Consider the following 24,825-nt stretch of genomic DNA (forward strand, 5'->3'; position numbering starts at 1 on the left):
GGCACCTGAAAATAGTGAGATTAAATATGGAGCTCCACAAGGCTGCTCTTTAAGCCCAGTCCTTTTCAGAATTCAAAGACATTATGAGCCATAACAATAAGATCTATTTCAAGGTTTTTTAGTTTAAGATACACATAAAATATAACAGTTGGCTGATTGTGGCTTTGATATTAACTCTTCTAGGAATAATGTGAGCAAACAGTAGCCTGTTTCCAGGACTCTTCTGTTTTATAGGTAAAAATTAATCTGATTAATAGTGGGTTAATTAATTACCAAATAATTAATAATAAAACCCAATTTATTATGAACCACATAGACAAATTTGATTTCATTTGCCATTTAATTATGATATAGTATAGTTACATAATAATGACACTGTACATATTATTTGCGTATATCTTAAAGAGATTCAGAAAATATAAAGATTTGTATTTAGAAACATGCATTTTTTAAGTAAAGCATAATAGGAGGAAGGTACTTTTGATTAAAATTAAACCTTATGTGTAAAAATAAATCAGTAAAAAGGGGAAATAAACACATGAATGATTTATGTTAGCGGGGGAAACTGTTGTTCAAATATTAGCTGATATTGATATCCGATATTAATACTGCTGTTATGGCCAATTATCATTATTTAACAACATTATTGTTTTCCAACACTTTCAACACTATAAAAGCAACAAAACCAGTAGATTACCTCTGCTTCAGTTAAACTCCCATAATCCTGTGCTTCATCACTATCAGAGTCACATGACCGACCCAAACAACAAGATGGAAATAAACTCAGATTATTTATATCAGCCCAGGTTTACTAATCAGATCGATACGGATATGTTACTATATGACTAACATTGGTCGATACTGATATTATTGCCAATATGTGTATCTATTAACTGGTACTGCATGTAAACAACATGAGCTCAAAATGCGACACCTACAGTTAGCCTCCCAAAGGATTGTGTTTAATAATGGATAAGAGGCTTATTAATTATTATTTAATAACGTGTCACTCAAAGAAAAGCTGAGGATAACAGCTACTTCCATGATACTATTTGTATTTAATTTCCCTTTGGGATAAATACAGTAGTTTTGAACTAGAAAGGAGGAATTCAGGTCTGCAGGAATATTTTTTTAGTTTCTTGTGTTGAGTTGCAGAACGTTTGTCTTTAGAAAACTAAAACGGTGCGAAGCAGGTAGATCTCTGTCTGCCGGTCCTGGACCTGCGGCCCGCACTGACCAACTTCATCTTAACACCAAAAACAGAATTATTTTCCACGCCGGACATTGTTTGGGCTGAAAGAAAATTATTGTTTCCTCCAAAGCCACTCAAGTCTATTTTCTTTTATGTTTCTAAATCACAAATGTGCATACTTGAAGTAAAGAACGACTTATTTTTTGATCTCCACGTTTTCCATCTCAGAAGAGCTTAGAATCTTCAGAATCACAAAACGTCCCAGACTTGTTCATGGTTTCGTTGTGGTCAGTCACATTTACAAAGCATCACCACCTTAGGATGAACAAAGAAAACAATAACTGATATAAAAGATTAATATTTTCATGCCAGGTTGTATATATAAGCATGTTGTGTTATTGGAGTTTCATGTTAGGTGTTTGTTAGTTAATGGGTTAAGTAATCCTCAGCTGGAAAGGTTTGGGGCAGCAATGGCCAAAAGGCTCAGAAGGAGGATTTCTTGTAGAAGGGGTTGACAGTCGGGTCGCTCTCCTTCTCACTGAATGGGTTCTTCACTTTGCAGGTGATGGTTTCAAAGCTCCAAGTCTCTTCAGAAATGGTGATCACCTTTTCCTCCTCCTCCCACTCTCCAGCTTCTCCTTTCTTCCAGAAGTACTGGACGGGCTCAGCGTCTTTAAAGTCGATACCACAAGCCAGGATGCATTCAGTGGAACTGCGATCGTATGTCAGAGGCCTCATGATGACTTCAACAGGGTAGTCGTCCAGTGGTGAAGAAACTCTCAGTTACAAAAAGGTTTGTGATTCCTGTCCTAAAGTCACTGTTTGGTGTAATCTCCATTTTAGCATAAATCAGGGGCGATTCTAGGATCTGACCTTTAGGGGGGCTGAGCCCCCAGCAGGACCAAGACCCATGAGAAGATATTCGTTGGTGCAGTTTTCTAAATCTAACTGCTTATTTACATACATTTACAAACAAAATTAAGAGACATGTTGTCAGTAATTCACAGAATAAAAGAACAATGTTCATTTTACTCAAACATAAACTTATAAAGAATAAAATCAGAGAAACTTTAAATTTTTTCCAGAGGTGTATGAACTCAGTTTGAAACAGAATCTCTAGATCACATCATAGCTGCCAACATCTGCTAACATTAATGAGACACAAGAAGCTGTGGAGTCACTCAGTCCTAGAGTGGAAATGAAAATAAAATCTACTGATTTACACCCAGAGGTGGGTGAGGTACCAAACATTTACTCTGGTAGAAAAAAAACATTGAAGAAATGACTCAAGTAAGAGTAAAATAGTATTTGGTTAAAAGTCTAATCAATTACGGAATAACTGATCAAATTATCAATCATTTAATATTTAAAAATTACGTCATCAGACAGAACAAAATACAAAGTTAAGAGGAAATTTTACTATTTTAAGGACTAAAATGACAATAATTCATATAACAAACACAAACAACAGTCAGACAAAATAATTTTCCAAATCAGTTTCTTTCAATAAAAACACTTATAAAACTTTAATAAAAGCTGCAGATGTGTGTCTGGTGAACTTTTGATTAAAACATGTTTGTTTTTCATTCAAAGGGTAGAAAAGCTAGAAATACTTTAAAATATAATTACTCAAAGTACTGCTGTTACAGCTACTCTTGGATTTTAACAAAAATCAAAAGGTGCCAGAGTAGTTTCTAGGAGGAGGGTTTTCCGACTCATCCAAAACAAAGCACTCGTGGAAAGTTTTCTGGTGGCAAACGGTGACTTTCTCAATGTACAAAAATAACAGAAACACTCTCCGAGTTGACTTTCCAAAAAATGTAAAATTAAACTTTATTTGGTGCGGTGGAAAAACTATTTCACCCCTCGCTCCTTAACCAAACAATCAGATGCCCTGCAGCAGCTGCTTCCGCCCCTAATCACAGCAGGAGGCCACCTGATAAGGAGGAGGGTCTAAACCAAACAAATAAATACACAAGTTACAATAGATATATTATTTATATAAATTTAGATCTGTAACCTTAATACATTAGCAAAAATAAATTAATTCAATTCTTAATAGGCTCCAACAACTGCGCACTAAAAATACTACTAAAAGTTTGTTTGTTTTTTCAAATAATTACTCAAGTAAATGTAACTAGTTTCTACAAACTCTGACATCAGTTCTCTACTCAGCCAGCAGGGGGCAGCAGAGCGTCTGCTGGCTTTAATCTCTAATCTCTCATGTTGAGTTTCAGGGCTTAAAAGGTTGTCAAACCGTCACCGTCAGGAATCCTCACTTCTCCACCTTAATCACAATCTGAACCAGAGAGATGAGGCTTCATGTTGTGGGTCCAGATGGACAGAACCGGGCCGCGCCGCAGCAACGTCTCAGCAGTTCATCCTGCTGCTGCGGCTCGTTGCATAACGTCTTTATACTCTTGTTGTTTTCCGTCAAAAGAGCTTAAAGAGTCCAGAACGCAGTTCAACACACACAACTGGATATGTGACCCGTTTGGGCCTCAGAACCAGAAACATGCCTGTAATCAACTCTGCATAATCTGGTTTATGGGACCAGAGGATGACTGGATCCAGTTTAAATCCAGCCGTAACGCTGAGTTAGCTAAACTATGAAGGCTTTTCACATGAAACCTGCAGGGAAAGCAGAACTTTCTATTAAAATAAAAGGTCAGGTGCAACTTGTTTGGAAAGAAAAGGATTTTTCCAAAGAAAATAAGTTAATAGCTGCAAACTGAAATAGCTGGAGTGTAACAGCACAATGTTTAAAATCACATGAGGCAACATGAAAATATGACTCGCATTGTTAACTAGATTATTACTGACCTGCGTTTGCTCTGATGTCTAATTTAATTTATATAAAAAGGGATTTAAGTCTTAAAAGAAGATTTATTAAAGCTCAATATCTATTATGTTCAGTTTTAGCTGCGTTATATTTAACAATTCAAACTTTTTCAAACATTTTTCTCAGAATGGAGAACCTGAAGGCGCCTGCTGCAAAATGATGTCTAAAAAGTTAAATCTGCATTTTGTTAAAATATGTAAGTGGTAGATCTGTATTAATTTATCCCACAATAAATGCAGTTTGTAGATTTTTGATATTTTTATTTTGTTTGTTCAGAACCAAAACCATCAATGCAATAAAGACACAATCAGACTTTATTAAAATAAACGATGGAGTTTTTAGTTTTAGGTTCTCTCACTCAGTAACTACAGCAGCGTCATTTTTCTGTCTGTTTTTTAAGGTTTTATCGTTTTAATTTCATTCTAAAGTTAAGAAAAAAAATCTGGACTAGATTTAGTCGAATAAAAAAACCCCGCAAAATTTAATTCAACAATGATGCAAAAAAAATATTGATTTATGAATAATAAATGATGAATATTATCTTACCATACATGAGGATGAGTCCTTCAGCTCACATCCACACACCTGTGGAGATAATCCTTACACACACACACACACACACACACACACACACAGAGCAGCATGACTCCGCCCACTTTGGTGGACTTACAGGATCTGAGAGGAAAAATGTTCTGAAAGCTGGAAATGTTTTCAGATTAATAACGAAGAATTGATTAATTGATTTATTATTGAATCTTTTAAATTTGCAGAACCTTCTAGATGCTGAGGTGAAGATTTTTAAAATAATCTTTCATAATGAAACTGACCCACAGCATGACGGGGCAGAGAGACCGGCATCGCCGTGGCAACGACCCCAGAGCCACAGGAGCAGAAGAAGAAGAGGCGGTCCTAAAGTAGAAGAAGAAGAAAGGCTCTGTATTTAGTAAAAAATAAAAAGTGACAAAACAATAAAACATTTAATATTTAAAAATTACAAAATCAGATGGACCAAATTACAGATTTATGTGGAAATATTGTAGTTTTGAAGACCAAATTTAAAATACTAAAAACTCAGAGATGGGTAGTAAGTAGTCAAAATTACTCAATTACATTGGAAAAATATACATTTATTAGTATTTTTACTAAGCTGTATTTTTTTCTACTTTTACTTGAAATATTTTATTCTGAAGTATTTCTACTCTTATTTGAGTAAAATTTGTGGGTTTTCCACCCACTGAATGAAAAATTCACCAGACACAGAAACACCTGCAGGGTTTGTTGAAGTTTCATAAGATTTTGTATTGAAAGAAACTGATATGGAAATTTTGTCTTTTGCCTGATTTTGCTACTTATATGAAATTATTGTAACTTTGGTCCTGAAAATGTCAAAATTTTCACTTAACTTTACATTTTAGTCCATCTGATGATGTATTTTTTAAATATTAAATGATTGATAATTTTATCAGTTACTCAGTATTTGCCTAAACTTTTTAATAAGTACTTTTTTACTCCTGAGTATTTTTTTACTGCTATTTGAAGTACTGCTTCTCTTACTCGAGTATAATTTCCTCTATCCGCCTGTTCTGGAAGTTTTTACTGCGTTTCTGCTCTTAAACCATCTTTGCGCGCAGGATTTATGCACAGACTTTGTTTTTAATGCACAAATTTTCCGTAAAGATCCCCACTTATGCTTCGTTGCCATGGTGATGATGGTCTCAGTCGTGGCGTGCTCCTCGTCCTCCATCCGCGGGTCGTACCGGTCCAGCAGCTGCGTCAGAGGTGGCGCCTCGGGGATGAGCGGATCATGACCCGGCTGATGTTGGGCGCCTGCTGCAGCAACAGGATGCTGAGGGTCTGCGAGTGGATGCTGTGGAGCCGCAGGCTGAGCGCGGCTCCCAGCAGGCTGAGCGCGGCTCCCAGCAGGCTGAGCGCGGCTCCCAGCAGGCTGAGCGCGGCTCCCACGGCTCCGGCTTCCACCAACAAGGCAGAAACAGCAAGCGAACCGAAGCACACCACAAACAGAGAAAACAATCCAACATTAAAAACCTTCACCTTTATTAAATGTAGAGTGGAACCAGTACTTGGCAGAAGGAGACCAGTGTCGGGATGGTCTCAGCCACTGTGCGGTAAATCCATCTGCGTTTCCTGACGCACGGCAGAGCGAGAAGCTGAGAGACGGTGGGTCTTTCATTTGGTTGTGGGGCCAAATTCATCCTCAGGACTGACTGAAGTTCAACAAACAGGCCTGGAAACACAGGCAGAAAAAACCTGGATAGATTCATTACTGGCAGACGGAGGGCGGATGTTACGCTGGTGAACTCTGAGGGTAGGTGGCGCTGTTGGAGCTGCTGCCATCCTTCACCGCCGTTTTAGGCCAGCAGCTCCAGAATAGAAACACCCAAACTAAGAACATAAAAAGGAGTTTTTATTAAAATGTAACTTTAATAATAAACGTGTGTTTAAAGGTGACCCATTTAACAGGTTAGGATACGTTTATGGTCTATACAAAACATGTTCATTACATTTTTTTCTTATCTTAGTAGAGTTTTATGAAAATCATTAGATAATGAGAATTTAGTCTGATCAGTTCTGCATATTCTGAGAATAATCCAAGTTCTGTCACTTTAAATCCTACTAAGCTGCTGTTGGCCACGCCCACAATTCAATGTTTACACTCACATAAAAATGGCTGCAAACTGTGGGTCGGTTTTCACTCCAGGTCCTTATGAAGAAGTTATTTGAAAGTCACATTTATCTGCAAATGAAAACCAAAAGCAACCAGATGGTCGATAAAACTCTAAGAAGAAACATCTAAAAAATGAGGAAAGTCTCAGCACAGTGAATATTTAAACTGACAACAGATGTTGACTTTTTCCGGACAGTTATGTACCGGTTCAATACATTTAACGGCCAAATATGGGGCGACTCCGTATTTTACGGGATGTGTGGCGACCTGATTCAGGGCTGCTGAGAAACAGTTTTATAGTGCTAAAGCTAAAGCTAAAGCTAAAACAGGGCTAGAATCGCCACTGGCATAAACAATATTTTTTTAACTGCCGTTTTAACATAAACTACTTTGTACCTTAGTCCAAATTTCATTTTAGTATAACATCTATTTTAACCTAAATTCACTTTTTGGCTTAAATTCTAGTTTAGCATAAATTTTATTACAACATAACTTCCATTTTAGCATAAATCTCTTTAGTGAATAACTGAAATTGTGTCTCAGTGTAAATTCTGTGTAGCATAGCCTTAACAGAATTTATGCTAACTGATGCTCAGACCAGGTTTTAAGCAAAAATGGAATTTAATGTAAATTAGGTGTTAGCATAAATTTCTAGAATAGCCAAAATTACATTTTTGGCTTAAATTACAACTTAGCACAAACTCTCTTTCACCATAAGTTCTGTTTTTATATAAACTGTTATGAATAACTTTGTAGCATAGATACCTGGAAAATATATGGAACTGGTCTGAGAAACGATTGTGGACGTTTTTAACTTTATCCAATCGGTAACTTTGGTGCACGTCATGTTCCGCTATAAACCGGAAGTTGACTGTAAACAACCGTCCTCCGCGGCTGAGAAAAGAGCCGAACCGAACCGAACCAGAAGGCTGTTAATTCAACGCTAATACAGACCAAACAGCTTCCTTCACTTCCTGCGCCGCCATTGCTGAACCTACAGGCTGACTACCAATCTAAAGCGGCGCAGGAAATTAACGTCATCGTCCGTAACTCAGTCTGTTCACTGATTGGCCCAGAAGAAATCAAAATCAAAGATCTTTGATGGATTTAGTATTCAAAAATTACCTAAGATGGCAAAAAGGTTAAGCCAAGTTAAAATGTTGGCATTTTAACTTTGACTCTGGACTGTACTGCTGAGGTTTTGTTCTGTGTTGTGTTGTTATTAAACAAAAAATTAATAAACATATCTACAAAAAAAAAAAAAAAAAATGTTGGCATTTTAAAAACTAAAATGTGAAAAAAAATAAATCAAACTTACAAAATGAAATCAGGCGAAAGAAAATAAAATTGTCCAAATCTATTATTTTTTTCCAATATAACTGCAGATTTATGTCTTTTGATCTTTTGATTGAAACAAACGTCATTCAGTGAAGTTACTGCAATCTAAAAAATAACATTAAACACAGACTTTAAATAGTCTCAGTGTAAAATGAATCATGCTTTATTACAAGTTAACAACAAAAAACAAGAAGAAATTAATGACAAATGGACAAGAAAAATGTTAAAACTGATGTGTGCGGCGGGTTCAGTTCAGGCAATGCAGCGGCAGCCGCGACTTTATTGGAGAGCCCTGTCCTTCGCTGTCCGCCATTTTGGACCTGGACAGAACCTTGGTCTCCTTCCTGCTGCCTTTCTTCTGCTGCGATAGGATCAGAGCAGAACGTTAGGCGGCGGCCCGGTTTCCCCCCGCGGCCCGGTTTCCCCGAACTCACCTTGAAGAAAGGAAGCCGCTTGCTCTCGTTGAAGACGAGGTTCTCGTCGACAAAGGGCGGCTCGGCGGCCAGACTCTCGCTGCAGGAGCTGAGATCGTTCTCCAGGGAGTCCTGCAGACAAACCGGGTCAGAACCGAGACACGCTCACAGAACCAGCTCAGAGTCAGGGAGTTCACATGGTCAACCTGGCTCTGCCTGTCCTCCTCCTCTGGGCCTTCATCCTCCTGCCTCATCCTCAGCGCCTCCAGCAGCTCGCTGCGCCTGCCGCTCCTCTTCAGAACCCTGGGATAAACAAACTCCCGGCGCTGAGGAGTCACACCTGAAGGCAGCAGAACCGGGTCAGCATCAAAGAAAACATTTACCTGAAACTCAGCAGATGATGATGTCATCATCAGCTAATTAAAGTGTCAATTTTAAAAACAAGAGTTCTACTTTATTTCTTTTTAATAAGTACAAAAAATAAATGGGAAACAAAATAAATCACTTGTGAATATTATGTTTAGTAAGAAAAACAAAAAAATTATTCATGAACATTTAAATAAAACTTAAAACTAAAACAAAAAAATTAAAAGCAAATATGACATAAAAAAATGTAATAATTTTACTGATTAATAATTTGATCAATAAAAAAATATTTAAATAATAAAAAAACATTAAAATAAAAATCATAAAAAAATTATAATACCAAATAAAGAAATCAGTAAGTACTTAAAATAAAAATAGTAAATAAAAATCCATAATAATAATAATGATAATGTTGTTGTTGTTCTGTTTTGGTAGCCCAGAACCTGGACCGGTTCTGGTCCGTTCTTCCTCACCAGTAGGAACGTCCTGCTGCAGCTCCTCCAGCAGGAAGCTTCGGACCAGCTGCTGACCCGCCTCCAGCTGCTCCTGCAGTTCCGCCTGCTGCCGCTCCAGAACCACCAGGTCCGAACCCGTCTGCTTCTGCAGATCCGTCAGAACCCGCCGGTTCTCTTCCTGCCGGCCGCTCAGGTCCGCCTCGGCAGCCCGAAGCCGCTCGGCACCTCGGGTCTCCACACCCTGAACACGGGTTGCGTCAGTTAGCAGAAGCAGAACCCAGCAGAACCCGGCCTGCGGCCCGGTTTAACGCTCTACCTGATTGAGACTCTGGGCCTCTTCTGCCAGCTGCTCCATCAGAACCAGCAGGTCCTGGGCCCGGCGGGCCGCCTGCTCCCTGGTTCTGGAGGTCCACTCTGCGTCCCGGTCCACCAGGCCTGCAGCAGAACATCATCATCATCACCTTCATCTCCACCTGGAGGGGGCAGGGCCTCACAGGAGGCGGTACCGGTACCTGACACAGCGCCGTGGAGGTCTGAACAGCGGCCGCTCATCTCCTCCAGCAGAACCTGGTTCTGATGGGCCGCCTGGCGCAGCGAAGAGGCCAGAGAGGAAGAGGAGGAGAGCAGACGCTCCGCCTGCAACGAAGAACGCTGCTCCACCGCGCCCCAGCGGCTGCAGGGAGGAAGATGAAGATGAGGAAGAGGAGGGACACGGTGAGGAAGAGGAAGATCATCACGAGCTCTGACCTGCTGAGGTTCTGCTGCAGCTCCTCAACCGGGCCCTGCAGGGTACTGGAGGTCACGTGCAGCTCGCTGTAGTCCTGCTGGGTTTCCATGGTAACCAGGTTCATCCTCTGGCAGAAACACGACCAGAACCGAGATCAGCCGGACCCAAACCCCAGCAGAACCCCCCCGGACGCCTGCTGGTTCTGATAGAACCGGGCCGGCTCACCTGCTGGTGGCGCTGCTGGGCCCGTTGGATCTGCTGCTTCAGCCGCTCCTGCTCCTCCTGGAGCGCGCTCAGTCCGGTCCGAGCGTCCTGAAGCAGCGCCGCCAGGTCCAGAACCAGAGCACTGAGGAAGACTCCGTTCTCCTTCATCGCCTCCACCTGCAGAAGGTCGGGTGGTCAGGAGGTCGTGGGGTCAGAGGTCATCAGCAGGTCTAGATAAACAATAATCTCTCGCAGATCTTTGGTGGTTAAAGTTTCAGCTGCTGATTTTCTGAATAATTAAGTTTTAATTTGAACTTTTTAAACTATATTTGTGTTTATTACATTTTCTAACATAAAATAGTTGTTGGGTCACCTAGTGCCACCCAGTCTTCCTCTGATCAGAACTGGGCCTGAATCCGGGTTTGGACCCACCTGATCGGCCAGATCCCGCTGCGTCTCCATGGAAACCTGCAGGGCGTCACTGAGCTCCCTGATGGCGGTCAGACCCGGCAGCGTCTGCACGGCCAGAACATCCTGCACCTCCTGCTGGTGCTCCTCCTGAACCAAAACCAGAACCAGCAGGTCAGAGTCAGAACCACCAGAACCACCAGAACCCCAGCGCTCTGCTCACCAGCAGCTGCAGCAGAACCTCCCTCTGCTCCCGGGTCAGCGCCTCGTGCCGCTCCGCCTTCTCCCGGAAGCGGGCGGCGCTGTCCGCCACCAGCGCCTGGACTCCGCCCACCAGCGTTTCCACGGTGACCAGGGCGCCCCGCAGCGTGGCCTCGTTCCCCACCAGCAGGCCGTCTGGATGACAGAGGAAAACATGAGCCCACAGAACCCCGGCCCGGTTCTGGACACAGGGCGCCACCTACCGGCGGCGTGGGCGTAGCCGGTCAGCATGCGGGCGTGGGCGGCGCCGTGATGCTGCACGCTGTGCTGCAGGCTGCTGAAGGCGCCGTCCATCCTCTGGGAGAAGCTCTGCTGTGTCTGCATGTTGTGCTGCTCCACCTGCAGGACCAGATGACCCGGTTAGACCCGGTCAGAACCAGAACCGCCTCTCTCTCTAGCCGACGTGGCCTACCTTGGTCTTGCGGTCCAGCTTGGCGTGGAGACCCGACACGTCGCTGGTGCTCTCACCGACGGCGCTCAGCAGCTGCAGGCGGAGAGGCCGGTCAGAGAAAACGACGATAAACGAGTTTTAAGGTTTGGAGATAAAAAATATCTAGAATTAAATATAAACAGTTTCAGTGGATGATATTTATCATTTCTCTGGTTTTCTGCAGCAGGAACAAGATAAACTAACAAACAGGTTCTGAAATATATATATAAAGTTATAGTCAAAAACCCCATTTAACAAAAAAAATATATAATAACTTTCTTCAACATGTAAAAATATAAGCCAACCTTTCTTCCAATAACAGATCAATAAGTCATTGATCCATTAGGAATAATAAATATTTATCACATTGAAACAATCCAAACAAATCATGTTGAGGTGAATCAACTTCCTGCTCAAAGTTTTCTGGCTTCTAGCAAAAATAAGTCATTTTAAATAACTGACCTAAAATAAACATTTGATCCAATTTAACTTCAGACAGCAACCAGGAAAACACACACAGGCATGTCCATCTTTGTGGGGACTTTCTATTGACTTCCATTCATTTCTATATCCCAACCCAACCCAACCTTAACCATGGACCTTACCAGAGGAGCCGCGTTTCATTGGCTGATGCCCATTCTACGTGGCCGTCTCACAAACACACTTAGCTTCCCGTTAGCTAAATACAGCATAATGGCAGAACTGATACAACCTCTACACCTTGAAGCCTGTCTGCTACACAGTCTTACGTTAGCTAAACAGATCAATATGCAATGCGTCTGTATCTGACATACACTAAAGGTTTTATTTTAGCAGAAAAGGCTTTGGACTAAACTGTTACTCATGTTAGCCACGTTAGCACCAAGTACAGCTAGTCAGTCAACCATCGCTGTGTTCAGGGAAGCTGATTAATAATCCATAAATAAATATCAAGCCAGGAAACTTGATATCGTAACGGACTGAATGTTATGTTTTTAACGTAATCTTTGCTCGTCTTGCGGGGCGCAGGCGGTTGCCACGGTAACAGGTGTGCTTAAACTACACAGAGAGAGAGAGAGCAAAAAGGTAGGAGTGGTTTTGAGTTGATCACCTGTTCAGGTTATTTTACCTTTGTTTCCCTTTGCTGTGGCTCATTACAGCCGCTGTAGTTTCTAACCGTTGGACTAATTACCTCTTGTTTGTGAGTTTACGTCATTCACAACAAACATCAAATAGAACAAATATATTTCATAAAATTTTAACAAACAAATGGCTTCTACCGTGGTAATTATGTGAAATTAAATTAATTATATCCCAACTTCAGAAGATTTGCCTTTACCTTTACAGAGCTCTTTGGTTCCTCCTATCAGTCTGTAGCTTCTCATATTGAGGTCAAAGTTCAGATCTACCATAACTGACTGACACCTGCTGGCCTCAGGTTTGCAACCAGCTTGTGACTGAGAAACCAGTAACCTCCTCCCAGTTGATGACATGAACTTGTTAGTTCCTCTGTCCATTTAGCAGCTGATTTATTGTGAAAATCCAGTAGAAATGATGCACTAATGGAGTCATGTTTACATAGAAACAACGAGCTGCCAGGCTTTGTTTGTGAGACTTGCGGTCACGTGGGTCGGTTGTGGGCGGAGCTTGGTAAGGTCCATTACATACCTGATCCCAAACCACAACTCACACTTTAGTCCTAAATCTGACCATCACTGTTTTTGGGTTTTTTGGGTCAGGCTTCGGTCCCCACAACGAAGTATTTGTCAGGAAAATGGTCCCCATAATGTATTACACACACACACACACACACACACTTGTTTCATTAGGTATATTAACTGTAAATAAAAAGTTTCCAAATTCAGGCTTTTAATCAAATGTCAGATTGCATTTAATTGTCGACATTAAAACTCCACAGTTTGCCTGTGTGTGTACATAAAAGTATTTTTTCCAAGCCTTGACTGACTGATGGATGGGTTTCCATCGCCATAGCAACCCCGAATCACGGTAGCGACAGGTGAAGGTGCGTACCTGTCCGGCGGCGCTGTACAGCGACTCGTGGACCGAGCTGAGCTCCGAGCAGATGAACTCCTCCTCCACCAGCTTCTCCTTGGTCTTCTCCAGATCCCTGCTGGTCTCCTCCAGTCTGGAACCAGAACCAGAACCGTGAGAGCCCGGCTGATAAAGGCGAATAAACGCTACGCGGAGCGGCTCTACCTCTGCTGCTTCTCATCCAGGTCCATGCTGCACTGCTCCAGCCGGCTCTTACTGTCCAGGAACAGATCGTTCACCTGCAGGGAGCAGAATAAAACTCTAAGACGTTTTAAAGCCAAGACAGAAAACTAGAAATATGAGAAATGGCTGAACGAGAACGGTTACATTTCTGGATCCGTTTACAGCTTTTCTAATAAAAACACTAACCTGTTTTAAATCATTACAGAATAAACAAGTCATGTTCATTTCCTGAAGTGTGCATTGCCTTCTTTCTGTTCATCTTTCTGATTGGCTGCCTCTCAAATTCATCAACCTACTTTGCTTGTCAAGTTAGCATAGCAAGCGCAAAAAGTTTCCAATGAGACATAAGAGAGAAAAAAACATTTTAAAACTTGATGTTTCTTTATATGTTGTATTATTGTCTGTGGGTTCCTGACCAGACGCCAATTCTGTTCATGGAAACGTTTGGGAACCAGAGCAAGAGACAACCGCTAGCTGTCACACCTTCCTACTCATAAACTTCCTTTCACTGAGAAAGTTTAATCATGTTCAGCTTTGGTCGCTGTGGTTTGTCACCCCATCACCTCCATCACTGCCCCCTCACCAGTGACAGACACAAAGAAGCCTAGCTAGCTAGCGTTCATCCCAGCTAGCTAGCAGGGATGTATTAGCAGGTAGTTAGCGGTAGCCTCAACCGCCTCCAGTAACAAACCAAGAGGTCCATGTTCAACTAAACCTTTTTCCCAACAGAAAAGTCAGAAGGAAAAAAAAAAAAACAAAACGACATGAATGAGATTTCGATTAAATCATCCTGTCAAGATAAAAATTAAAACCAATGAATAAAATATTAAAGACCAACTTACATTTTGTTTTATGAATTTAAGACATTGTAAGGATGCATGAATACACTAGCTGCTAACTCCCAGAGCAGATACCTTCTTGAGCTCCTCCTCCATCATGACGATCTGCTCCTCCTGAGCCGTGATCTGGGTCACCATGCTCCTGCAGGACAGAACCGGGTCACATCAAGCCGCTAAAAGCTGTCGTCTTCCATCAATACATTGATTATTGGAACCAAACTTTTCCCTTTCAGTCCGACTCATATTCAGATTAATCAGAAATCAAAACGATCCTTGATGAAATTTTCCATTAAACTGGTTAAAAACATCCAGTGATACCACCTCCCACCTGTAGGTGGCAGCATTTCACTGCCTCAGTCTGATGTCAAATTACCATCTGATAGATATGGTAACAAAAAAAACAGTTTTAAATCTAAAAATGTCTCTAATCTTGTTATTTCTCTTCATCTTTTTATTTTTATTTATAGATTTTGGACTGAATGTAATGAGGGAAAAATAGCTGGAATTCCAGATGTTTCAGAAATTTTTCTGAAACATCTGGAAAGATTCTGCTGCTTTGATTTCAATGATGCTTTATGTGTAATAAAGTGAAGATATCATAAGCTGATGCTTCTACCTACAGTTTTTCTTTTCAGTCTACACTTTGTTCCATTGACAGGAATTTAAATATTGTTTTTCTATTTCTATCTGCATGAAAAACTTAAAGAATGAAACAATAAATATTGAGAACTAAGAGCAGCAGGAAGCGGTGAGGGTGTGGAGACTTCCTCAGGACTCGGCTGAACTCACTCATAGTTCTCTGATGAAAGGTAAACCCCGTTTTTGTCTCGGGTGGCGGCCAGGTCCCGTTTGAGCCGCTCGATCTCCTCCGTGTATTCCTGACAGGACAGAGAAAAAGCTCCAGATTTACCAGAACATGAAACTATCTGACGGACGAATCAGGAACCAAACGGATGAATCAGGAACCAAACGGATGAGTCAGGAACGTAAACGTCTGAGGAAACGAGCGCCACCTTGATCAGGGTCCGCTTGGTGAGCTTCTGGTTGACCTCGGGTTTGTTCATGATGTTCTTGGCTCGGCTGGCGTACTCCAGCGTGCTCAGCGTCTCCTGCAGGCGGCAGAGATCGGGGTCAGATATCTCAGAACCGGGTCCGGGTCACGGTCAGAACCGGGTCTTACCTCCAGGTTGCTGGAGGACGGCGACACGGTGGCGATGATGGAGGTCTTGGTGCGTCCGCCCAGCGAATCCTGCAGGATCCTGGTGAGTTTGGACTCTCTGTGGAAGAACCGGGCCCACAGTTAAACCCAGATCAGCTGCTGGTTCTGACGGGCCCGGGTCTGTGTGCGGCCCACCTGTACGGGACGTGGGGCCTCTTCTCCACCAGGGCGGTGATGACCCGGCCCAGGGTCAGCAGCGACTGGTTGATGTTCCCGGCCTCGCGGGCCCGCTTATCCACAGCTCCGGAGCGGCCGATGTTCTCGCTGCCGGCGAGGTCCACCTGGACAGAAGCGGGTCGGGTCAGTACACTGGCTCGGCCAGGTCGCCCTGACCGGGTCCGGACGATTCCTCACCAGGTTGAGCTTGCCGATCTTCACCAGCTCCTCGCCGTCCAGGGTGATCTCCTTCATGTGGATGGTGACGGAGAACACAGAGTGGGAGCGGCTGAAGAGAGACGAGCGGTCAGAACCTGGTTCTGAAGACGGCACCGACCCAGTCAGACATTTATCAGAGTTTGGTTTTTCCCTCCAACCAGTGGGTTTCCATTCAGAGCAATGTTAGCGCGCCCAGGGCGGCCATCTTGTTTTACAGCTTTAATTTATTTTACTTTTAGCTCTATGACAGAATATTAATGTCTGGTTACAATTTATTTTATTTTCTTAATTGTGTGAATAAAAGTCACAATGAATATTAATATTACCAGAACAACGTTGTGATATTAAGAGAATAAAATAGTAACTTTGTGAGACATGGAAAATAACAACAAGTTAAAATGAGGAAAGTTGAGCATCTTATGAAGTTATACTTTGGTATCAGTTGTACAGATAATAAATAGTTAATTCTTATATGACAATAATCTCATAATTAAACAGTCTAATAGTGTGAAAAAGTTACTTTTTGAAAATATTCCCTTTTTGGAAGAACGGACGAGAGACAAAAATAAACTAATAAAAAATCTAAATTGCGGTCGCCATGGAAACCTGGAGTAGGCGTTCATCAGGGTGGAGGCCGTCCGCCTCTTGGCTGCTCCTCGCTCCAGGATCTGGTAAACCTCGTCCTTGTTGTGGACCACCACCTCCTCCAGCCCCTTCACCACCACGCCGCGCTGCAGCACACACACAGGGCCGGGTCAGGGAACATAACCAGAACCCTCCCGGCTCCGGTCAGAAGCTCCCACCTTGTTGCGGGGGTCGTCGAACAGCTGCAGGCGCTCGTTGACGTCCTCGGTGGGGCTCAGCAGGTCGAACAGCTCCTCGTTGTAGATCTCCAGCAGAGAAACCTTGACGGAGAACTCGGTGCCGTTCTCGCTGAGCTTCTCGAAGATCTGGTGCAGCGTCCGGGGGATGATGCCGGCCAGCGGGTCCTGCAGAACCGCAGAGGGTCAGGCCGCTGGACGGAGCCCCGCCGACCGGGTCAAAGGTCAAACTCACCTCCTCCCAGGTGAACTGCGCGTTCGGAGTCCGCTCCCCCTCCATGGTGAAGGTCTTCCCGGTTCCTGTCTGACCGTAGCTGCAGAGCAAACAGGAAGTGGATCAGAACTCGACTCAAACAAGAAAATTCAAAAACTTCAAGGTTTGGTTTCAAATCTGGGAGATAAAAACTCAAAATTTACTGAAAAAACTGTTTCAATTCACTGTGATATAATTTATTAGTGTAAATATTCTACAGCAGAGACCATGTAAAATAAATTAAAGATACGTTTTGAAATGTCTCTCATCTTTACGACGACGTTCTTTAGCAGACAGAACAAAAACTGAGCAGTAAATTTCTGCCAAAGAAAAACTCAAAAATGACCTGGGAAATTTCTGACCTGAATTTAAACATTTCTGAGATTTTTGATGGAAATTTCATTTTTTGTTAATAATCCATGTGCAGCGGCTCTCATACATCATCACACACCTGGTCAAACAACAAAACCCTCCATTTTAATACAGTTTAAAATATAAGCCAATCTTTTATTTCAATAACGGATCAATAAGTCATTATTGATTGTAATAATTAATATTACAATCCAAACAAATCATGTTAAGGTAAATCACCTTAACATTAAATTAAATGCTTAAGCACAAAATACAAAGAAATTACAAAAAAATCCTTAATTTTCTTTTTAAAGTTTTCTAGCATTTAGAAAAAAAGTTATTTTGTGGATTTTAAGAGACATAAGAAAAAGAAAAGCAAAAGAAAAGTGTCTGTGTTTTTAGGTGTAAAAGTATTAAATAATGTTTTCCAATTTAAGATTTTAATCAAATGTTCGACTGCACGTTATAACCAAACTGAGCAGTTTGAATATCCAGCACTTTCCAAACCTTGAAAACACCTGACTGAAATTCAAGCATTTTCCAGGAACCCTGTTAAGCGGATCAGGAGGAAACCAGAGGGCGACTCACGCAAACACGGTGCAGTTATATCCCATAATAACCTCGTCCAGGATGGGACACACCACGCTGCGGTAGACATCGATCTGCTTCGCAGCCGGGCCAAAAACCTGGAGAGAATAAACGTTCCCAATGAGAGACCCAGTTTACCTCCTGGTTCTGACTGGGCTCTGACTGGGCCACAGGGGTTCTGACCATGTCGAAGGTGTAGGTCTTCCTGGAGGACTTGTCGGTCACGCCGCCTGTCCTGACCAGCACCTCCTTCCTGCTCTGGTCGCAGTCGATGACTCCGTGAGACGACCTGTGCTCCATGGTGTTGAAAGGCCTGAAACAGGAAGCAGAACCAAATAACAGGAAGTTCCTGCAGAATCAAACTAATTTATTATTGGTTACGTTTAATATAGACAAAAACACTGTTTGCCTCTTTTCCTCAGACAACAACCAGACAGAGATTTAAAGAGGAGAAACAAAAGCAAATGAGGTGGATTAGCAGAGCTAGCTAACAACTGATGTCATCCAGGACATGTTGCTGTAAAGCTTCATCTATCCTGCAGAACAAACAGGACAGATTATATCCTGTTTGAAGATTGATTAAGAGTCATGAGAGAGAAAAACAGAAAAAGACTTCAGTCAGAGGCTTCTTCTGATCCCTGCTAGACTGACTGCTGCTGCTGGAGACCCTTCCTGTCCCGCATCATCACCATCCACAACGACTCTCTGAAGAAACTTGGGGGATCGGAGTTACATTTAATTTCCGTTTGTTTTTACCCGGTTTTCCGTCTTACCTGCACCGGACCACCACCTGGATATTGCGGCCCTTCTCCTCTCGCCTCCCTCCGGTACCGTTAATGGAAGCCATGGTGGCCGCAGACAGAAGCGCCTCTCCGCGGTCTGACAGCCTGCGGACGCCGTTAAAGCTCCGGTTAGCAGAGAGCAACACACCGAACGGACCGCAGAAAACTTCACAGCGATGTTTTAGAACCGGTAGAAATGAAGCCATTAAACGCAGAATAAACCGTCCGTTGTTTGAAATCCGCCGGTAAAGATTAGCGTCGCGGAGCAAAACGAGCCGTTAAAACTCAGAGAAACTCACCGAGTGAAGGAGTGTCTTTTCCTCCTGTGTCGCTATAAAGTCTTGCGATGTAATTCCGATCAATTTAAATCAGTAAAATGTCGGTAATCAGTTTTTAATTCCTCCTCCGATTCCTCAAGAACTAACAGAAACCTCCTCTGGCGCTCAGAGCCACAAATCTTCAAACTGTACTTTTAAAGTTTAACCCACCAATAGCCGTGCAGCAACGGACAAACTAAAGACGCGATTGGTCGTAAAGAACACGTGACTCCTTCAGGGTGGAGCATCATGGGAGTTGGGGAAATAAAGTACCACACTGACTCCAGTAGATGGCGACATTATTCTGAAAACGGTCCAATGAACTTTCAATATAATTTCCGCATAAAAACATGATACAAAGAGGTTCCACCGGTTGTTGTAGCCAGATTATTTTAGCATCGAAACTTTATAATAAAATACATATTTAAAATTTTAAGAGTTTTACATGTTAAAAGATGAAATATTTAGTTCTTTATTAAGAAATGCTCACATTCTGCTGTCTACTGTATAACTGTTATACATCTCTGGAAAATAAAGGTATTTTATTCCCCACAACAAAAAAAAGGCTTGCTAATCTGGGCTTTCTTGTTCATTCAGTTTTAAGTCAGATCAAAGTCTGGGTTTTGACTAGACCCAAGACTTCGTATTACAGACGTAAGTAATACAGAGAGGGATAGAGAGCAGGCAGAAGTTATACTCAGGTAAAATCAGCATCACTTCAACACATATTTACTCAAGTAAAAGCAAAAAGGAGCCGTTCAAGAAATTATTCCAGTGAGTAAAAACTAAGAAATTGATCAAAATACCTGATTTAAGATTTAAAATGATTTAATCTGACAGACTAAAATGTATTGCTGGAGTTTAAAGACCAATTCAAAACAAAAAATATGAATAAATATAAATACCAAAATTATAAAATAATAAATTCAGACAAAAGAACTGTCTCAGCAGATCTGTAGATCTGTGTCTCTGACTTCATATCTACATGAGTTAGAGTCTGCTGTATGTCACGATGACCTTTCAGGTTTCTGGAGACTTCTTTCAGCATACTGCAGCCTGCTTTCAGGGTGGCTTTGCTTTAACTAGGCCGGGCCTGAAGGGAGATGGTGAATGTTTTCCGTCCAGCAGAAAGGCTGATTTCAGGTTGCAGGAGGTTCTGTCCCCTCCAGAATGAGGTCCGCCTCATTTCCATAACTATTTTAACTGTGAGGGTGGCAGCAAACTGAGGTGGGAACGGCATTGTTCCCTCCCTCCCACTCGTTCCCGGCCTCTGCGAGTCTTTTTGTGATCAGCGGCCCACTCAGGACCCGGATGGACCCTCTTTTCCCCCCGTCCCGCCGGGCCGAGCCGCAGATCCAGAGATCCAGAGGAGCGGGTAACTTCTGGGCGACGAAGAGGAGCTCCTCGTCTTCCTCTCCTGAAGCCTTCATCTTCTCTTAGGCGACCCAAAAGCGGTGAGTCCGTCCAGAGCCGACCTTTTCTCACGTTTGGGTCAGAAAATGAAAAATGTAACTGTAGGTTTGGTTTTTAGTTGGTTTCTGCAGCTTCATGGCGACTTTTTGGTTGAAAACACGAAGGAATGAATGCTGCTTCTGTGTTCTCAGGTTCGATGAAAGCTGCAGAAATATTCAAACATGAAGCAGAAAAAGGCAGAAAATTAGTTTTCCTTCAGGAACTCTGGAAATTTTCTCACCATCTGTAAATAAGCTGCTTTTGTGTTTTGAGAAGATTTGTTTCTTTGTTTTCCAAGTCAAACTCTTAAATGTTCTTTTCATTCGGAATCAGTTTTGATCCTTTATCTAAAATGAAAAAAGGAAATAAAAACATTAGATTATCATTTTTAGCTGCTTATTGTCATTACAAAGACAAAAGAATTAGAAAACTCTGCATTTCAAAGAAAGTCTTGGCTTCAGCTTTAACGTCAAAACTGGAACATTTTGTGTAAAAGTTCACCTCCAGTTTGTTCATTTTAGAAATATATTAAGTTAAAAGTGGATAAAATATAATAAAAAGCATAAATTCTTCAGACTTTAGAGGTTTTTTAAATTTCATGTATTAGAAAGACGAGTAAAAGTTTAGGACAAAGCTGCACAGATTCTCTTTTTACAGAAATGAAGCTTCAAAATGCAACAGAATAATATTTTAAGTCTTCGTGGGTTTTTTAAAAAGGTTTTTCACATTTCTGTTACAGATTTAACAACTTAGAGCCTTTAAACGAAACTTTAACCTGCAAAGTTTCTTCATGGTTTCTTTATTGGCTGAAAAACAAAATAGTTTTATAGGAGTTTAATTCAAAGTCAGAAAAAAGATGCAAATGATCTGTTAACCTCTAAATTGTAACTATTATTAATAAATGATTATTTTAAGACAAATAATCCAAAAATAAGTTTTGATACTTTGTGTTTTGAAAAGATTTTTTGACTTTTTTTTATCATCTTCATTCATTTGAAGCCTTTGCTCAAATTTGAGATCAAAATGTTGCCCTGATGTCACAGCTGGAAGATTTTTAGTTAAAATCCACTTTTCAGTTTTTGCTTTCTAAACCTTAATATGAATAAATGAAAACCTGGAAATAATTTTAGTATTTGGTTCAATAAAGACAGCTGGAAGTTCACTAAATGAAATCATTCATCATTGTAGAGGTTATTTAATTTGTTCCCTGGTAAAAACGGGAGAATAAGAATTAAAAGGAATAAATTATTTTAAGGGTTTGTTTAATTTTAATTGCTTAAAGTTTAAGGAACAGAAATGGAAATGCAGGAGGAAGATGACAGACCGTCTTCATCACTAAACCCAGAAGAAAAGACGTTTTATTGTTTGATTTTTGATGAGTTTTTGTTGGATTTGCATCCAAACGGACCAACATGGACGTTTCACATTTTCCCTTCAGTTTCTCTCATTTTGTTTAGGAAACAGGATATTAAGCTTCTGCAGAGCAACGTTAACATTTTTACATTTCCTTCAAGTTTCAATTAGGAAGCACAAAAATGCTTCAAAACAACTAAAAGTTTAACTTGAATAAAGATGATTTTCATGACGATTATTCATTTTGAAGCCATGTTTTCTGTTTTTGTCAGTTTAATTTGGTTTAAAGTGGAACGTTTTTAATGTTTTATTCAAAATGCAAAATCCCAAGAAGGACAAAAGAAAGTTCAAATGTTGCTCTGATGTCACAGCTGGAAGATTTTCATGAAAATCAACTTTTTACTTCTTGATTTTTAACATGTTTCACTGTAAAACATGGGGAAATGTACATTTCTGACAATAGTTTCTTTGAAGTGGAGGAGAAAACTGCAGAAAGTCTTTTTAACAGATTTATGTGAATATGAAGCTCTAAAATGCATCACTAAGCCTAAAGAGTTTCATCTTCAGTTCAGCTTTTTGGAAAACCTTTAAATGAACCTTTTGCTTTTAGTTATTGGTTCTGCTTCACGGCGTCTTTATGGGCTGAAAAACACAAAGAGACTCATTTATCCTGCAAGTTTTAGAGTTTAGATTGAATTAAAGCACAACAATATTCAAATAAAAAGATGGAAAAAGACAGAAAACCATCAGTTATTCTCTTAAATGAAAAACATTTAATCATTAATGAAACTTAATTTGTAGGAATTTTGTGCAGCAAATCAGACAAAATATTAAATATTTAGTTAATTATGGAGAAATGTTCATTTGTTTTTTTATTTATGATTAAATACAAACATGAAAAAGTGAATATTCCACATATTTACTGGTTCAGAGAGGAAATGAAAACCTTCCCATTTTCTGCTTTGTTCTATTTTTTACTTCATGTTTCTTTTATTCTTCTAGAGATGAAAATCATAACTTTATCAACATAAAATAAGTTTATATATTCATGATCTGGCAGCTGAAGGATGATAAAACAAAGTTCACCAGAGTTTTAACTGCAGATATAAATCTGTAAATAATAGATTTACGAGACATTTTGACCAATTTCTAGAATAAAATGGAAAAAAAGAAATCTGAAAAATTATAGAAAACTAAATCCATATTTTAAAGATTTTAAACCTATAGATTGTTTAAATAGATTTTAAATCTACTGCATTAAAAGTAGATTTTTATATGATCTATTAAAAATATAAATGATAATATTTTTATTTTATTTGTTGTTTTCCATGTTCATTTTATTTCCAGATTTTTAGAAACACCTGCAGGAAAACTCTGGATTACTTTCACTATTTTACTCGGTTTGATCTGCAGGAGTTTCTCTCGTTTTCATTCATTTTTGTTTTGGTAGTTTAACCAAAAGTTTGTGCAACTTTAAATTTAAGTTAAAAAAAATGTAATTTATGTTGAACTTAGAAAGAATCTGAAATTTAAACACTTAAAAAGTGTCAGAAAGTAAAAACACGACTTTTGTTCATAAAATAGAAACCAGGTTTTTCTGTTTCAAATCAAACTGATAAATATTTTTGTGTTTTTGCTTCTTCAAACTAGAAGTTGTTCTGTTTTATCCACCAACTATCATAATAAGAGCAGCTGGGCTGTCAGGACTCCTCTGGTTCTTTGTTCTGGCCCATCAGAACCACAGTCTGTTTAGAGCTAAATAATCTGGGCCTGGTTCTGGTTCTGAAGCCTCTCACTCATGCAGATCCTTCGCTCTATCATCCGACCCCCAGCAGTCAATACCTTCACACGAATATGCAACCAGAGTCGATCAGCAACGATCCGACTCCACTGGTTGGCAGGGACCAAAATCAGAACCAGCAGTAAACCAGTTTATTCCCACAAACTGGGAATAAACCAGGAAAAACAAGCAATAAACCAGAGAAATAATTCAGGAATAAACTGTAAACTAAAGCAGGAATAAAGCAGGAGGAGGTTTTCCCTCCACTGTGAGTCACAGCTTCAGCTTCGGCTGTGGACCCACGCAGGGAAGCTGCTTCTAAAAAAGGCCAGAATGAGTCCAGATGACGGATCCGACCCACAAATAAGGATTTGTTTTCATTTTATGAAGATTCAGACCTGAAGCGTCTTTCAAACTGGAGGAAAACGGATAAAAACCTGAGAATCTGGCAGTGAGAACAGAAACATGCAGGTTCAGATCTGATGGTAAAGAATCGGGAACATCTCTGGGTTTAAACATGAGGTCAAGCCGAGGCCTCAAAGGTCACGGCGGCTCGGACAGCTGCTGCAGGTTCCACCTTCAGAACCTGCGGTTTGCTGCGTTTCTGTCTGTTTTTGTGTTTGTAAAAATGTTAGAGGGGCAGCAGGCGGAGAGCTGCGGCCCAACATGAAGACAAAGATCCATATTAACAAAAACCCCGAGATGACAGATGATTAATCGGCGCGGCGGGCTCTGCCGGGCTGCCGGACCCCCGGCTGACACCCAGAGCCGCTCCACACAAAACCACAAACCCCCCAGAGCCCCGGCGGCCCGCAGGAGCGTGGGCGAAGGGTGGACGAGGGCGCCATCCCCACAGAGACGCGGCGCGCTGGCGCACAGAGAGCGGAAAATAAAGATGAGCTGCGGCAAAATCTGACAGGAACAGGAGAGGAGATCCAGTTTGTTTGCTGCAGAGCAACCGGAGTGTGTGGGAGGGTTTACACGTCAGATCGGGTGTGTTTTCTGACTCCATTCACTGCACTCTGAGTGTGTGAGTGTGTGTGTGAGTGTGTGTGTGAGCGTGTGTGTGAGCGTGTGTGTGTGTGTGCTGCTACCAAACCCCCATCTGCCACGGGGTGGGCGGCTCGCCACACAGCGACAATGCACGGCAACATTTTTG

The 24,825-nt window shown here is 41.2% G+C and overlaps 1 protein-coding gene and 2 long non-coding RNA genes across 4 annotated transcripts; 1 reads left to right on the top strand and 2 right to left on the bottom strand.

Moving 5' to 3' along the window:
• The first annotated feature begins 341 nt into the window (after nt 1-341).
• LOC114138084 (uncharacterized) lies at nt 342-5,722 on the top strand. Its single transcript, XR_003594153.1, has 3 exons — nt 342-1,985; nt 4,805-4,822; nt 4,883-5,722. It is a non-coding gene; the product is annotated as an uncharacterized LOC114138084 (long non-coding RNA).
• LOC114138083 (uncharacterized) lies at nt 4,892-7,886 on the bottom strand. Its single transcript, XR_003594152.1, has 4 exons — nt 7,486-7,886; nt 6,714-6,789; nt 5,720-6,279; nt 4,892-4,943 (listed from the first exon to the last, which is right to left on the bottom strand). It is a non-coding gene; the product is annotated as an uncharacterized LOC114138083 (long non-coding RNA).
• Nucleotides 7,887-8,194: 308 nt separating this feature from the next.
• kif11 (kinesin family member 11) lies at nt 8,195-19,245 on the bottom strand. 2 transcript variants are annotated; one of them, XM_028007011.1, is made up of 27 exons: nt 19,064-19,245; nt 18,756-18,869; nt 18,166-18,295; nt 17,983-18,080; nt 17,026-17,104; nt 16,773-16,958; nt 16,576-16,700; nt 15,949-16,039; nt 15,730-15,875; nt 15,556-15,652; nt 15,389-15,484; nt 15,165-15,253; nt 14,451-14,517; nt 13,519-13,592; nt 13,333-13,447; nt 11,305-11,376; nt 11,096-11,231; nt 10,855-11,027; nt 10,656-10,781; nt 10,245-10,400; nt 10,040-10,146; nt 9,805-9,965; nt 9,609-9,727; nt 9,311-9,533; nt 8,678-8,811; nt 8,493-8,603; nt 8,195-8,416 (listed from the first exon to the last, which is right to left on the bottom strand). In XM_028007011.1, exons 2-27 carry the CDS (start codon nt 18,827-18,829, stop codon nt 8,306-8,308), a joined length of 3,096 nt encoding a protein of 1,031 aa, XP_027862812.1. In that variant the 5' UTR covers nt 18,830-18,869; nt 19,064-19,245; the 3' UTR covers nt 8,195-8,305. The 2 variants fall into 2 exon arrangements, with proteins under 2 accessions (XP_027862812.1, XP_027862811.1); XM_028007010.1 differs by having other exon boundaries at nt 8,195-8,419; nt 19,064-19,243.
• Between the last annotated feature and the right edge of the window lie 5,580 nt (nt 19,246-24,825).

This window comes from Xiphophorus couchianus, chromosome 22 (assembly GCF_001444195.1).
Source record: "Xiphophorus couchianus chromosome 22, X_couchianus-1.0, whole genome shotgun sequence".
Taxonomy (NCBI): domain Eukaryota; kingdom Metazoa; phylum Chordata; class Actinopteri; order Cyprinodontiformes; family Poeciliidae; genus Xiphophorus; species Xiphophorus couchianus.